This window comes from Mus musculus, chromosome Y, assembly GCF_000001635.26.
Source record: "Mus musculus strain C57BL/6J chromosome Y, GRCm38.p6 C57BL/6J".
NCBI lineage: Eukaryota > Metazoa > Chordata > Mammalia > Rodentia > Muridae > Mus > Mus musculus.
In genome coordinates, this window is record NC_000087.7 from 34,018,401 (window position 1) to 34,031,839 (window position 13,439).

General features: G+C 39.6%; 1 protein-coding gene across 1 annotated transcript; it reads right to left on the reverse strand.

Annotated features, from left to right (window-relative positions):
• Positions 1–9,789: 9,789 nt before the first annotated feature.
• Positions 9,790–12,004, reverse strand: Gm21745 (predicted gene, 21745). The gene is made up of 2 exons (NM_001373927.1): positions 11,879–12,004; positions 9,790–10,765 (listed from the first exon to the last, which is right to left on the reverse strand). Exon 2 carries the CDS (start codon positions 10,482–10,484, stop codon positions 9,801–9,803), a length of 684 nt encoding a protein of 227 aa, NP_001360856.1. The 5' UTR covers positions 10,485–10,765; positions 11,879–12,004; the 3' UTR covers positions 9,790–9,800.
• Positions 12,005–13,439: the final 1,435 nt, after the last annotated feature.

Here is a 13,439-nt window from a genome sequence, read left to right on the forward strand (position 1 = left end):
AATCTATTTTACTTCAATTTCATTTTTAAAAATCCATATTATTTTAAAAATTTTAGTGATAATTGTAATAAGTATCTATAAAGTGTGGCAGATGGATCATGCCCCCTCTTTCTGTGGCTAATGGAGTGTTATTTTAAAAAAATTCTTCCTAATGAACATCTATTCTTGTTGTTGTTTTTGTTGTTGTTGTTATTGATGTTGTTAGAGGTTATTACTTGACTTTAGGAATGTTTAATGCTAATGAGGGTCTTATTGTTCTCCAGATGTCTCCTTTCACCCTCCCCAATATATATAATATATATATATGTTTGTAAAAATGTGGTGAGTCCCTGTATGCACATTATCAAATGTTTCTGATTCAACTTGTGCACAAAGCAATCTAGATTCTGTCTTTTTACATTGGTGTTCCTTTGCAGGGAAATGAAATACCAAAGCCTCTCTGAAAGTAAGGATTTTTCAAAAGTCTCATTTCCTTGGGAATTCTAAATAAAAGTTAATATTCATTTTGGAGAATGTATTATGAGCTTGTCAAGGGCATTTGAATATGAATTTCTTTCCTCTTATGTTTATTTTTCCTTGGTGACTTGAAGTGGAAACTACTCACAGGAAAAAAAAAGAGGTATCTAAAACTACTTCTCATTATCTCACTTTCTTTAAATTGAGATTTCTGATGTTGAAGAGGAATGAAGTGAGTGTGCAGATTTTGTCCACATAACTCCTAAAACAAAGAGTCATGTTCCACAAACACATGTATTCGACACCAAAATGAAATTGCATGGGTCCTGGCTGAATCTAAAGTCCCTGTAAATGAATGTGTGTGTGTGTGTGTGTGTGTGTGTGTGTGTGTGTGTGTGTGTGTGTGTGTGTGTGTGAATGTTTCCATGTGTGTGTGTCAGTGACTCAGTATATCTAGGTATATATGTACATGTGTGTGTTTGGATTTTATTGCTGTAAACAGACATACTTACCAATGCATGTTTTATTAGAAAACCATTTAATTGGGGCTGGCTTACAGGTTCAGAAGTTCAGTCCATTATCATCAAGGTAAGAATATGGCAGGATCCAGGCAGGCATGGTTCATTTGGAGCTGAGAGTTCTACATCTTCTTCTGATAGCTGCTTGAAAATGAATAGCTTCCAGGCAGTAGGCAGAGGGCCTTAAAGTCTGTTCCCACAAAACATCAAATATGTTTTTGAGTGTTTATGTGAGTATTAGTATGGGTTTTATTGCCATGAAGTGTCACCAGGATCATAGTAAATCTTGAACACTTTGTAACTTCTTTTCAGAGGTTTACTCCATTATTGTCATGGCTGGAAACATGGTAGCCTTCAGACAGACAAAGTGCTGGAGAAGGAGATGAGTTTTAGGTCTTGATATACAGGAAGCAGATGGAGACTGTGTCAAACTGGGGATTGCTTAAGGACAGCAGAACTCCAAGCCTACCACCACATTGTTACATTTCTTCCAACAAGATCACACCAACTCAACAAAAACACATATCCATCAGTGTCCCAACTACTCCACCAATGTCACACCTCATGAACCTATTTCACACCTCCTGAGAGTGCCACACCTATTGGCACTATTTATTTGGGCCCATTAACACTATTCTTAAAACTGTTCAATGGACAAAAGGTAACTTTAATGAAAGAAATAAAGAATGTTTCAAAAAATAAACAGGAGTATGTATGTCTTGGTTACTGTTCTATTGCTGTGAGAGACATCATGACCAAACCAAATTATAAGAGGAAACATTTAATTGTGTTATTAGAGTTCCAGAGGGCAAGTCCAGGATATCATGGTAGACACCATGGCAACACAGAGGCAAAACATGTAGAGCAGTAGTTGAGAGCGAACAACTTATGATGGAGATGGCAGAGAGTAATGAAAGAGGGAGAGAGAGAGAGAGAGAGAGAGAGAGAGAGAGAGAGAGAGAGAGAGAGAGAGAGAGAGAGAGAGAGAGAGAGAGCCTGATGGGTTTTTGATATTTCAAGGCTCTGTGACAACTCACCTTTAATAATAAAACAACTCCTAATTCATTCTAAACAGCCCATCACCTGGAAAACTAACACATTTGAACGTGTGATCATTTGTGGCCCACAATTACATCTTCACTGTTTTATGAGAATGAGGTAACACATAAATTTAAGTCTGGAATTTCCAGGGAATACACAGGCTTAAATGGTACATAGGTATGTTGGGAGTCAGATGTTTGGAGGAGAGCCAGGGAACAGGCCATGGGGAACTTTTTTGATGGTCATCTGGGGCACTCAACAGAGACCTCCAAAGGATCACAGGATTCATCACAGGCAAGGAGTGCTCAGGGAAAGCACTCAGGATCCAAGCCCCACTATATATTATCTCACAGTATACTCATTTTCTCTTTTAAATTACTCTTTGACCTGATCGGCTGGCTATTTGTTAAGAAACCAAAGAACCTAATGTGGATATGCCCAATTTAAACTATTTGCAGAAAATTTCTATTCTTCCTGTGTCTCCTGCTTCACATTTTGAGAACTTCATCTTAGAATTCATTTATTCCTCAGTGTCCTCTACTCCTTTTTGTGTCCTTTATTGTATTTAAAGGTAACCATCAATTTAATCTTTCTTAACTTCTTCCTGGTCTCTTTTCTGCATGTTAATATTGGATTTCTTAAAAAGATATCTTTTTTTTTTCTTTTTTTTTCCCATTTTTTATTAGGTATTTAACTCATTTACATTTCCAATGCTATACCAAAAGTCCCCCATATCCACCCACCCCCACTCCCCTGCCCACCCACTCCCCCTTTTTGGCCCTGGTATTCCCCTGTACTGGGGCATATAAAGTTTGCAAGTCCAATGGGCCTCTCTTTCCAGTGATGGCCGACTAGGCCATCTTTTGATATATATGCAGCTAGAGTCAAGAGATCCGGGGTACTGGTTAGCTCATAATGTTGTTCCACCTATAGGGTTGCAGATCCCTTTAGCTCCTTGGCTACTTTCTCTAGCTCCTCCATTGGGAGCCCTGTGATCCATCCATTAGCTGACTGTGAGCATCCACTTCTGTGTTTGCTGGGCCCCGGCATAGTCTCACAAGAGACAGCTACATCTGCGTCCTTTCAATAAAATCTTGCTAGTGTATGCAATGGTGTCAGCGTTTGGATGCTGATTATGGGGTGGATCCCTGGCTATGGCAGTCTCTACATGGTCCATCCTTTCATCTCAGCTCCAAACTCCGTCTCTGTAACTCCTTCCATGGGTGTTTTGTTCCCAAATCTAAGGAGGGGCATAGTGTCCACACTTCAGTCTTCATTCTCCTTGAGTTTCATGTGTTTAGCAAATTATATCTTATATCTTGGGTATCCTAGGTTTGGGGCTAATATCCACTTATCAGTGAATACATATTGTGTGAGTTTCTTTGTGAATGTGTTACCTCACTCAGGATGATGCCTTCCAGGTCCATCCATTTGGCTAGGAATTTCATAAATTCATTCTTTTTAATAGCTGAGTAGTACTCCATTGTGTAGATGTACCACATTTTCTGTATCCATTCCTCTGTTGAGGGGCATCTAGGTTCTTTCCAGCTTCTGGCTATTATAAATAAGGCTGCTATGAACATAGTGGAGCATGTGTCCTTCTTACCTGTTGGGGCATCTTCTGGATATATGCCCAGGAGAGGTATTGCTGGATCCTCCGGTAGTACTATGTCCAGTTTTCTGAGGAACCGCCAGACTGATTTCCAGAGTGGTTGTACAAGCCTGAACTCCCACCAACAATGGAGGAGTGTTCCTCTTTCTCCACATCCTCGCCAGCATCTGCTGTCACCTGAATTTTTGATCTTAGCCATTCTGACTGGTGTGAGGTGGAATCTCAGGGTTGTTTTGATTTGCATTTCCCTGATGATTAAGGATGTTGAACATTTTTTCAAGTGCTTCTCTGTCATTCGGTATTCCTCAGGTGAGAATTCTTTGTTCAGTTCTGAGCCCCATTTTTTAATGGGGTTATTTGATTTTCTGAAGTCCACCTTCTTGAGTTCTTTATATATGATGGATATTAGTCCCCTATCTGATTTAGGATAGGTAAAGATCCTTTCCCAATCTGTTGGTGGTCTTTTTGTCTTATTGACGGTGTCTTTTGCCTTGCAGAAACTTTGGAGTTTCATTAGGTCCCATTTGTCGATTCTCGATCTTACAGCACAAGCCATTGCTGTTCTGTTCAGGAATTTTTCCCCTGTGCCCATATCTTCAAGGCTTTTCCCCACTTTCTCCTCTATAAGTTTCAGTGTCTCTGGTTTTATGTGAAGTTCCTTGATCCACTTAGATTTGACCTTAGTACAAGGAGATAAGTATGGATCGATTCGCATTCTTCTACACGATAACAACCAGTTGTGCCAGCACCAATTGTTGAAAATGCTGTCTTTCTTCCACTGGATGGTTTTAGCTCCCTTGTCGAAGATCAAGTGACCATAGGTGTGTGGGTTCATTTCTGGATCTTCAATTCTATTCCATTGGTCTACTTGTCTGTCTCTATACCAGTACCATGCAGTTTTTATCACAATTGCTCTGTAGTAAAGCTTTAGGTCTGGCATGGTGATTCCGCCAGAAGTTCTTTTATCCTTGAGAAGACTTTTTGCTATCCTAGGTTTTTTGTTATTCCAGACAAATTTGCAAATTGCTCCTTCCAATTCGTTGAAGAATTGAGTTGGAATTTTGATGGGGATTGCATTGAATCTGTAGATTGCTTTTGGCAAGATAGCCATTTTTACAATGTTGATCCTGCCAATCCATGAGCATGGGAGATCTTTCCATCTTCTGAGATCTTCTTTAATTTCTTTCTTCAGAGATTTGAAGTTTTTATCATACAGATCTTTCACCTCCTTAGTTAGAGTCACGCCAAGATATTTTATATTATTTGTGACTATTGAGAAGGGTGTTGTTTCCCTAATTTCTTTCTCAGCCTGTTTATTCTTTGTATAGAGAAAGGCCATTGACTTGTTTGAGTTTATTTTATATCCAGCTACTTCACCGAAGCTGTTTATCAGGTTTAGGAGTTCTCTGGTAGAATTTTTAGGGTCACTTATATATACTATCATATCATCTGCAAAAAGTGATATTTTGACTTCCTCTTTTCCAATTTGTATCCCCTTTATCTCCTTTTGTTGTCGAATTCCTCTGGCTGATACTTCAAGTACTATGTTGAAAAGGTAGGGAGAAAGTGGGCAGCCTTGTCTAGTCCCTGATTTTAGTGGGATTGCTTCCAGCTTCTCTCCATTTACTTTGATGTTGGCTACTGGTTTGCTGTAGATTGCTTTTATCATGTTTAGGTATGGGCCTTGAATTCCTGATCTTTCCAACACTTTTATCATGAATGGGTGTTGGATCTTGTCAAATGCTTTTTCTGCATCTAACGAGATGATCATGTGGTTTTTGTCTTTGAGTTTGTTTATATAATGGATTACATTGATGGATTTTCGTATATTAAACCATCCCTGCATCCCTGGAATAAAACCTACTTGGTCAGGATGGATGATTGCTTTAATGTGTTCTTGGATTCGGTTAGCGAGAATTTTATTGAGGATTTTTGCATCGATATTCATAAGAGAAATTGGTCTGAAGTTCTCTATCTTTGTTGGATCTTTCTGTGGTTTAGGTATCAGAGTAATAGTGGCTTCATAAAATGAGTTGGGTAGAGTACCTTCTACTTCTATTTTGTGAAATAGTTTGTGCAGAATTGGAATTAGATCTTCTTTGAAGGTCTGATAGAACTCTGCACTAAACCCATCTGGTCCTGGGCTTTTTTTGGTTGGGAGACTATTAATAACTGCTTCTATTTCTTTAGGTGATATGGGACTGTTTAGATGGTCAACTTGATCCTGATTCAACTTTGGTACCTGGTATCTGTCCAGAAATTTGTCCATTTCGTCCAGGTTTTCCAGTTTTGTTGAGTATAGCCTTTTGTAGAAGGATCTGATGGTGTTTTGGATTTCTTCAGGATCTGTTGTTATGTCTCCCTTTTCATTTCTGATTTTGTTAATTAGGATTTTGTCCCTGTGCCCTTTAGTGAGTCTAGCTAAGGGTTTATCTATCTTGTTGATTTTCTCAAAGAACCAACTCCTCGTTTGGTTAATTCTTTGAATAGTTCTTCTTGTTTCCACTTGGTTGATTTCACCCCTGAGTTTGATTATTTCCTGCCGTCTACTCCTCTTGGGTGAATTTGCTTCCTTTTTTTCTAGGGCTTTTAGATGTGTTGTCAAGCTGCTAGTATGTGCTGTCTCCCGTTTCTTCTTGTAGGCACTCAGCGCTATGAGTTTCCCTCTTAGAAATGCTTTCATTGTGTCCCATAGGTTTGGGTACGTTGTGGCTTCATTTTCATTAAACTCTAAAAAGTCTTTAATTTCTTTCTTTATTCCTTCCTTGACCAAGGTATCATTGAGAAGAGTGTTATTCAGTTTCCACGTGAATGTTGGCTTTCCATTATTTATGTTGTTATTGAAGATCAGTCTTAGGCCATGGTGGTCTGATAGGATACATGGGACAATTTCAATATTTTTGTATCTATTGAGGCCTGTTTTGTGACCAATTATATGGTCAATTTTTGAGAAGGTCCCGTGAGGTGCTGAGAAGAAGGTATATCCTTTTGTTTTAGGATAAAATGTTCTGTAGATATCTGTCAGGTCCATTTGTTTCATAACTTCTGTTAGTTTCACTGTGTCCCTGTTTAGTTTCTGTTTCCACGATCTGTCCTTTGAAGAAAGTGGTGTGTTGAAGTCTCCCACTATTATTGTGTGAGGTGCAATGTATGCTTTGAGCTTTACTAAAGTGTCTCTAATGAATGTGGCTGCCCTTGCATTTGGTGTGTAGATATTCAGAATTGAGAGTTCCTCTTGGAGGATTTTACCTTTGATAAGTATGAAGTGTCCCTCCTTGTCTTTTTTGATAACTTTGGGTTGGAAGTCGATTTTATCCGATATTAAAATGGCTACTCCAGCTTGTTTCTTCAGTCCATTTGCTTGGAAAATTGTTTTCCAGCCTTTCACTCTGAGGTAGTGTCTGTCTTTTTCCCTGAGATGGGTTTCCTGTAAGCAGCAGAATGTTGGGTCCTGTTTGTGTAGCCAGTCTGTTAGTCTATGTCTTTTTATTGGGGAATTGAGTCCATTGATATTAAGAGATATTAAGGAAAAGTAATTGTTGCTCCCTTTTATTTTTGTTGTTAGAGTTGGCATTCTGTTCTTGTGGCTGTCTTCTTTTTGGTTTGTTGAATGATTACTTTCTTGGTTGTTCTAGGGCGTGATTTCCGTCCTTGTATTGCTTCTTTTCTGTTATTATCCTTTGAAGGGCTGGATTCGTGGAAAGATATTGTGTGAACTTGGTTTTGTCGTGGAATACTTTGGTTTCTCCATCTATGGTAATTGAGAGTTTGGCCAGGTATAGTAGCCTGGGCTGGCATTTGTGTTCTCTTAGTGTCTGTATAACATCTGTCCAGGCTCTTCTGGCTTTCATAGTCTCTGGTGAAAAGTCTGGTGTAATTCTGATAGGCCTTCCTTTATATGTTACTTGACCTTTCTCCCTTACTGCTTTTAATATTCTATCTTTATTTAGTGCATTTGTTGTTCTGATTATTATGTGTCGGGAGGAATTTCTTTTCTGGTCCAGTCTATTTGGAGTTCTGTATGCTTCTTGTATGATCATGGGCATCTCTTTTTTTATGTTTGGGAAGTTTTCTTCTATTATTTTGTTGAAGATATTAGCTGGCCCTTTAAGTTGAAAATCTTCATTCTCATCAATTCCTATTATCCGTAGGTTTGGTCTTCTCATTGTGTCCTGGATTACCTGGATGTTTTGAGTTAGGATCCTTTTGCATTTTGTATTTTCTTTGACTGTTGTGTCGATGTTCTCTATGGAATCTTCTGCACCTGAGATTCTCTCTTCCATTTCTTGTATTCTGTTGCTGATGCTCGCATCTATGGTTCCAGATCTCTTTCCTAGGGTTTCTATCTCCAGCGTTGCCTCGCTTTGGGTTTTCTTTATTGTGTCTACTTCCCCTTTTAGTTCTAGTATGGTTTTGTTCATTTCCATCACCTGTTTGGTTGTGTTTTTCTGCTTTTCTTTAAGAGCCTGTAACTCTTTAGCAGTGCTCTCCTGTAAATCTTTAAGTGACTTATGAAAGTCCTTCTTGATGTCCTCTATCATCATCATGAGAAATGTTTTTAAATCTGGGTCTAGATTTTCGGTTGTGTTGCGGTGCCCAAGACTAGGTGGGGTGGGAGTGCTGCGTTCTGATGATGGTGAGTGGTCTTGATTTCTGTTAGTAGGATTCTTACGTTTGCCTTTCGCCATCTGGTAATCTCTGAAGCTAGCTGTTTTAGTTGTCACTGTTAAGAGCTTGTTCTTCAGGTGACTCTGTTAGCCTCTATGAGCAGACCTGGAGGGTAGCACTCTCCTTAGTTTCAGTGGGCAGAGTATTCTCTGCAGGCAAGCTCTCTTCTTGCAAGGCAGGTACCCAGATATCTGGTGTTCGAACCAGACTCCTGGCAGAAGTTGTGTTCCACTCACTAGAGGTCTTAGGATCACGTGTGGAATCCTGTGTGGGCCCTTGCGGGTGTCAGGCGACTCAGCTGGCAAGGTAGCCGGGGCTCGAGTGGAGTGGAAGGGACTTGTGCCCCAGATCAGGCCCGGGTAGCCTGCTTCCCTATGTACCGCAGTCTCGAGTTCCGTGCGATTGGATTGGGGCAGGCACTGTGATCCACTCACCAGAGGTCTTAGGGTCCCGTGGGGAGTCCTGTGTGGACCCTTGCGGGTGTTGGGCAAGACTCTGCTGTCAAGGTAGCCCGGGGCTCGAGTCACGAGTTGAGCGGAAGGGACTTGTGCCCCAGATCAGGCCCGGGTAGCCTGCTTCCCTATGTACCGCAGTCTCAAGTTCCGCGCGATTGGATTGGGGCAGGCACTGTGATCCACTCACCAGAGGTCTTAGGGTCCCGTGGGGAGTCCCGTGTGGACCCTTGCGGGTGTTGGGCAAGACTCTTTAAAAAGATATCTTAATGAGAATAGAGAGATGACCATGTTGTCAAGAGCATTTTTGTATCGCAAAAAAACAGGATTTGTTTTCTTGAATTCATATCCAATGGTTAACAATCAGCTTTAATGCCAGCTCCATGGGATCTGACAACTCATGTCTCTGTGGTCACCTATACTCTCAAGCTCATGCCCTATTCCCACCCATATAAATAAAGATAATAAATCTTAAATGAGAGACAAGTTTCATTTGGTTTCATTATTCAAATGAAACCTTATTTTGTCTGATTTCTGAGTCTCTTTGGATCAGTTTTCTGGGTTGCACTTTGTGTAACAAGTCCACATTCCTTTTTCCTATCACTCTTTCCCCAACTTGTTGTTTCTCCCTCAGACTTCATACCAGAGATTCTATCTATGTCCTGTCTTTCTCCCCTTCTTCCTAAAAATCCATCTTTTGCTGCCATCCCTGCTCCTCTAAGTCATATCTCCAATTCCTTGCTCACTATGCAGACCACAGAAGCTAAGTCCTGTCCATTTTAGCCTGTGTGATATTAGATGTATGCACTGTTCACAGCCTGAGTTGCAACTTTCATCTTCCTTTGATGTTCTTTCCACCATAGTCCATCTCTTCCAACAAAGTGTTCACTAAAAGCATGTCATGTCACACGTACTAATTTTTAGAACAAAACAAATTTTATTGACAAAGATACTGAGGTTGTCAAAGACCCATAGGTACCCAACACAGGAAAACAAACATTTTTTTTTCAATCCTATAAGTTTACATTTCTGTACTTTGTGATTTTTTTCAATTTAAGTGATATTTGACACCAGAGTATAGACATAGATATGTAGGTCACCAAGAAATTTGATAAAGTACACGGTAGGATTGGCTAGATCTTTGTAAACAACCTTTCCGAACTTTTTGGATCCATCATCTCTGGTGTACTGCACCCAGGTACCTATTAAGAAGTCATTTTCATCACCTGATCTCGCCTCAGCCAGAGGGGTCTCTGGAATGATGTGGAGGTTACCTTCCTTGTAGTCATCCAGGAGCTGATAAACGTAGAGGACCGGATCATTCTTGTAGGAAATGTAAAAATAGTCCTGTAAGAATGGCACCTGGGCTAGCACCATCCCACTCCAGTTGTCCTCAGAGCCATCTTTCCCCTCAAATTTGTGTTGTACCTTTCTGCCAACCAGGGCTCTGGCGAGGTGGACATCCCTCACCTGAGGAAAAACTACTTTGTGAGGCAAGACCTTAATATTTAAAATCCTCTCATCGCTGTGGAGCTCCTGTCCGTAGACACTGTCAATTCCGTCGTACTTCACCAAATAAAGAGAAGGGTTTGTTGGCAGTTGCCCTAGAATGATGGCCTTCCAATGGGTGACAGGCTCATTACCTTCCTTCCACCCGTGAGAAATTCTGCAGCCAACAATATTCCCCAGGGCCTGGGAAGAAGGCTTCCTCCTACTCTTCTTCTTGAGTGATATCATGCTCAGACTCTTCAGAGGTGTTGTCTTCTACCTGGCTGTAGACCTGTTGTGCTAGATCACACTGTCTTGTGGCTTCCATTCTCTTCAAATATCATACTTGCCCATTGCCTGGGACTGAAGATCTTGCCTGTTTAAACCAGACACAATGCTGTTGCCTCTGTCATATATATGAATTCCTGATGGTCAATGGATATGGGTTGGGAGTGAATGCTGGACCAAGACTCTTCTCTAAGAGAACTTCTGAGAAGGTGAAGAAGACTATGCTAAACAGTTTTGAGCTCCTAAAATTAATTTTATAAAAATAAGAAGTTAATAAGTCAGCCATGGTGGTACACACATTTAATCCCAGAACTCAGAAGTCAGGACAGGCAGATTTCTAAATTAGAGACCAGACAGGTCTACAAAGTGAGTTCCAGGGCAGCCAGTGCTATAGAGAGGAACCCTGTCTCAACAACAACAACAACAACAACAACAACAAGTAAAAGAAAACAAACGAAAATCAAACGAAAAACAAACAAAACAGAAATACAAACAAAAAAATAATAAAACAAACAATCAAATGGAGAAGTTAATAGGAAGTGGTGGTGACCCATAACTTTAATCATAGTACTCAAGAGGCAGAGTGAGGCAGACCTTAGTGAGATAAAGGCTAGTCTGGTCTACACAGTGAGTTTCCTGACAGCCAAATCTAAACATACAGAAACTCAAATAAAATTAACCAAGCAAGCAAACAAACAAACAAAGAAACAAAGAAACAAGGGAAACAAGGCAATAAAAATAGTGTAATTAACAAGTAATTCTCTAGAGCTCAGAATAACATACTCAGATCAACATTTATTTCTTCAGCCCTGAGTTAATTTGCCTCTGATGAGTATCCTCTCCTTGAATTTCTATGTCAATTTAGGTTGTGCTATGACTATTACCCCCAATGATCAAGAAGAAGAGAAAAAAAAAGGGCCAGAGGGGTCACCATGACTCTCTTGTACTTGTAAGCTCTGAGCTAAGTCCTTGTATTCACAAATATCTTCCCAGGGACACAGCACACCACTGTCCTTCTTTATTGTTTCTCCTGACCCAGCTTCGGAATTATTTGATGAAGCCATTGCATCACTGAACTCAAGAACATCTCAACAAGTTGAGGCAATATCAGCCATTTAGCACTAATATTTTCTAACGTACACATGGACAAAGAGGAGCTTTGGCATTTTAGTGGAATTGTGATCTAGATATTGTTAGCAAGGATAATAAATTCAGGACATAAACTAACCTAGACCAATCATTTCCCTTGCTAATAAACATGGGGAAAGTAGAATGTACAGCAACTCACTGTAAGAGAGAAAATTTTTAGCTTTCTGTAGCTATGAGGGTCCAAATTACTTCATAAATGTACTTACCCATAGAAAAATATCCTAGATTTTATCTATCTCCTGATTCAGATTCTATCTCCTGATACAGACCAGGCACCAAAAGCCTGTGGGAAAAAAAATGACCTTGCTTTGACACACCACTGTGAAGATAGTGAACTCACCTTCAATGGATTCTAGAGCCTCCAAGTGGAATAGATGCACAACCTTCAGCCAGTGCTCTGTGACATCACCCTAGTTCAGCTTACATCATAGAACATCAGGCTGGTTCCTTCCCTAGTTACACTCATAAACGTTCAGCATCTCGACTTTACCTTTTCATATGGCCTCCTAGAAATAATAAATGAAATCCCAACTGAAAGGCCTGATGATCTGAGTAATATTCTGCCAAAGAATTTCACCCTTGCATTGTTTTTATTGTTTGGTTGTTGGATTTTTATTTATTTGTTTGGTTTGTGTTTTGTTTTGTTTCATTTTTGTTTTTATTTTCGTTCTGAGAAAGTCTTCGGTTTCTGACTTGACAACATCCATGGTGGTTATTTTTCACGTTCCAACCTTTCCCTTGGTTATCTTTAAGCTGTGCTTCTTATCATAAATATTGCCTGACTCTTTGAGGCAGCACACTGGATAGCACACCAATTTTCACTTTATGAAAACCCACAGTTAGAGGAGGACTATTTTTATGCAAATATAGCTGGAATTTGACAGGTTTAAATGACATGTATTGAAACCAATGGCAATCATGAATTATGGATTCTTTGGAAAGTAAGAGGACAACATAGATCTTGGGCATGCTTACTAAGTTGTGATAAAATTAAAACAAACCTGATATCTCCCAGTCATATTTTAAAGGTTTTTAAAATTTACCAGCACTTCTGATTATAAGGAATTTCATAGTTTAAATGCAGTAAAACAGGATGAAATAGATGAGGTAATTTTACTTTTGAAATATGTGTAGACAGAATACTGGACACAGGTACGTATAAAATTTACTTACAAATTAGAGGACACTTTAATTGTCCATGCCACATAGATCTTCAGTTCTTCAAAAAAAATCCTTTTCAGTACCTTCCACGGTCCCCACCACACCCTGTACATCATCTTCATATGATATGATACTATCCATAAAGAGCTAGATCCTTCAACAACAGTCATCAAAAAAAAATCATTCCTTAAGGTGTGGCCACAGGCCAATGTGATGGGTGATCATTATCTGAGATTCTATCTTCCCAGGATGATTTAAGTTCACAAAAAAAATCTAAGAAGGACCACTACATATCCATATCATCAATTCATCAATATTGATTGCCTCACCGTATGAAACATACATGCTATGGAATGAATTTAGATGTCAACTACTGGATGAATGCCTTAAAAATGAGAGGCAGAAAGAGAGAGAGAGAGAGAGAGAGAGAGAGAGAGAGAGAGAGAGAGAGAGAGAGAGAGAGAGAGAAATATATTTCTCATCTATGTGTATTAGTGCAGGGCTTTGTTTTCAAAAAAAATGGATGGAACGGTAAAATACTATATATTAGGTTAGACAAGTAAAACTCAAAATGACAATTGTGAAAATATAAATTTCATAAGGGAT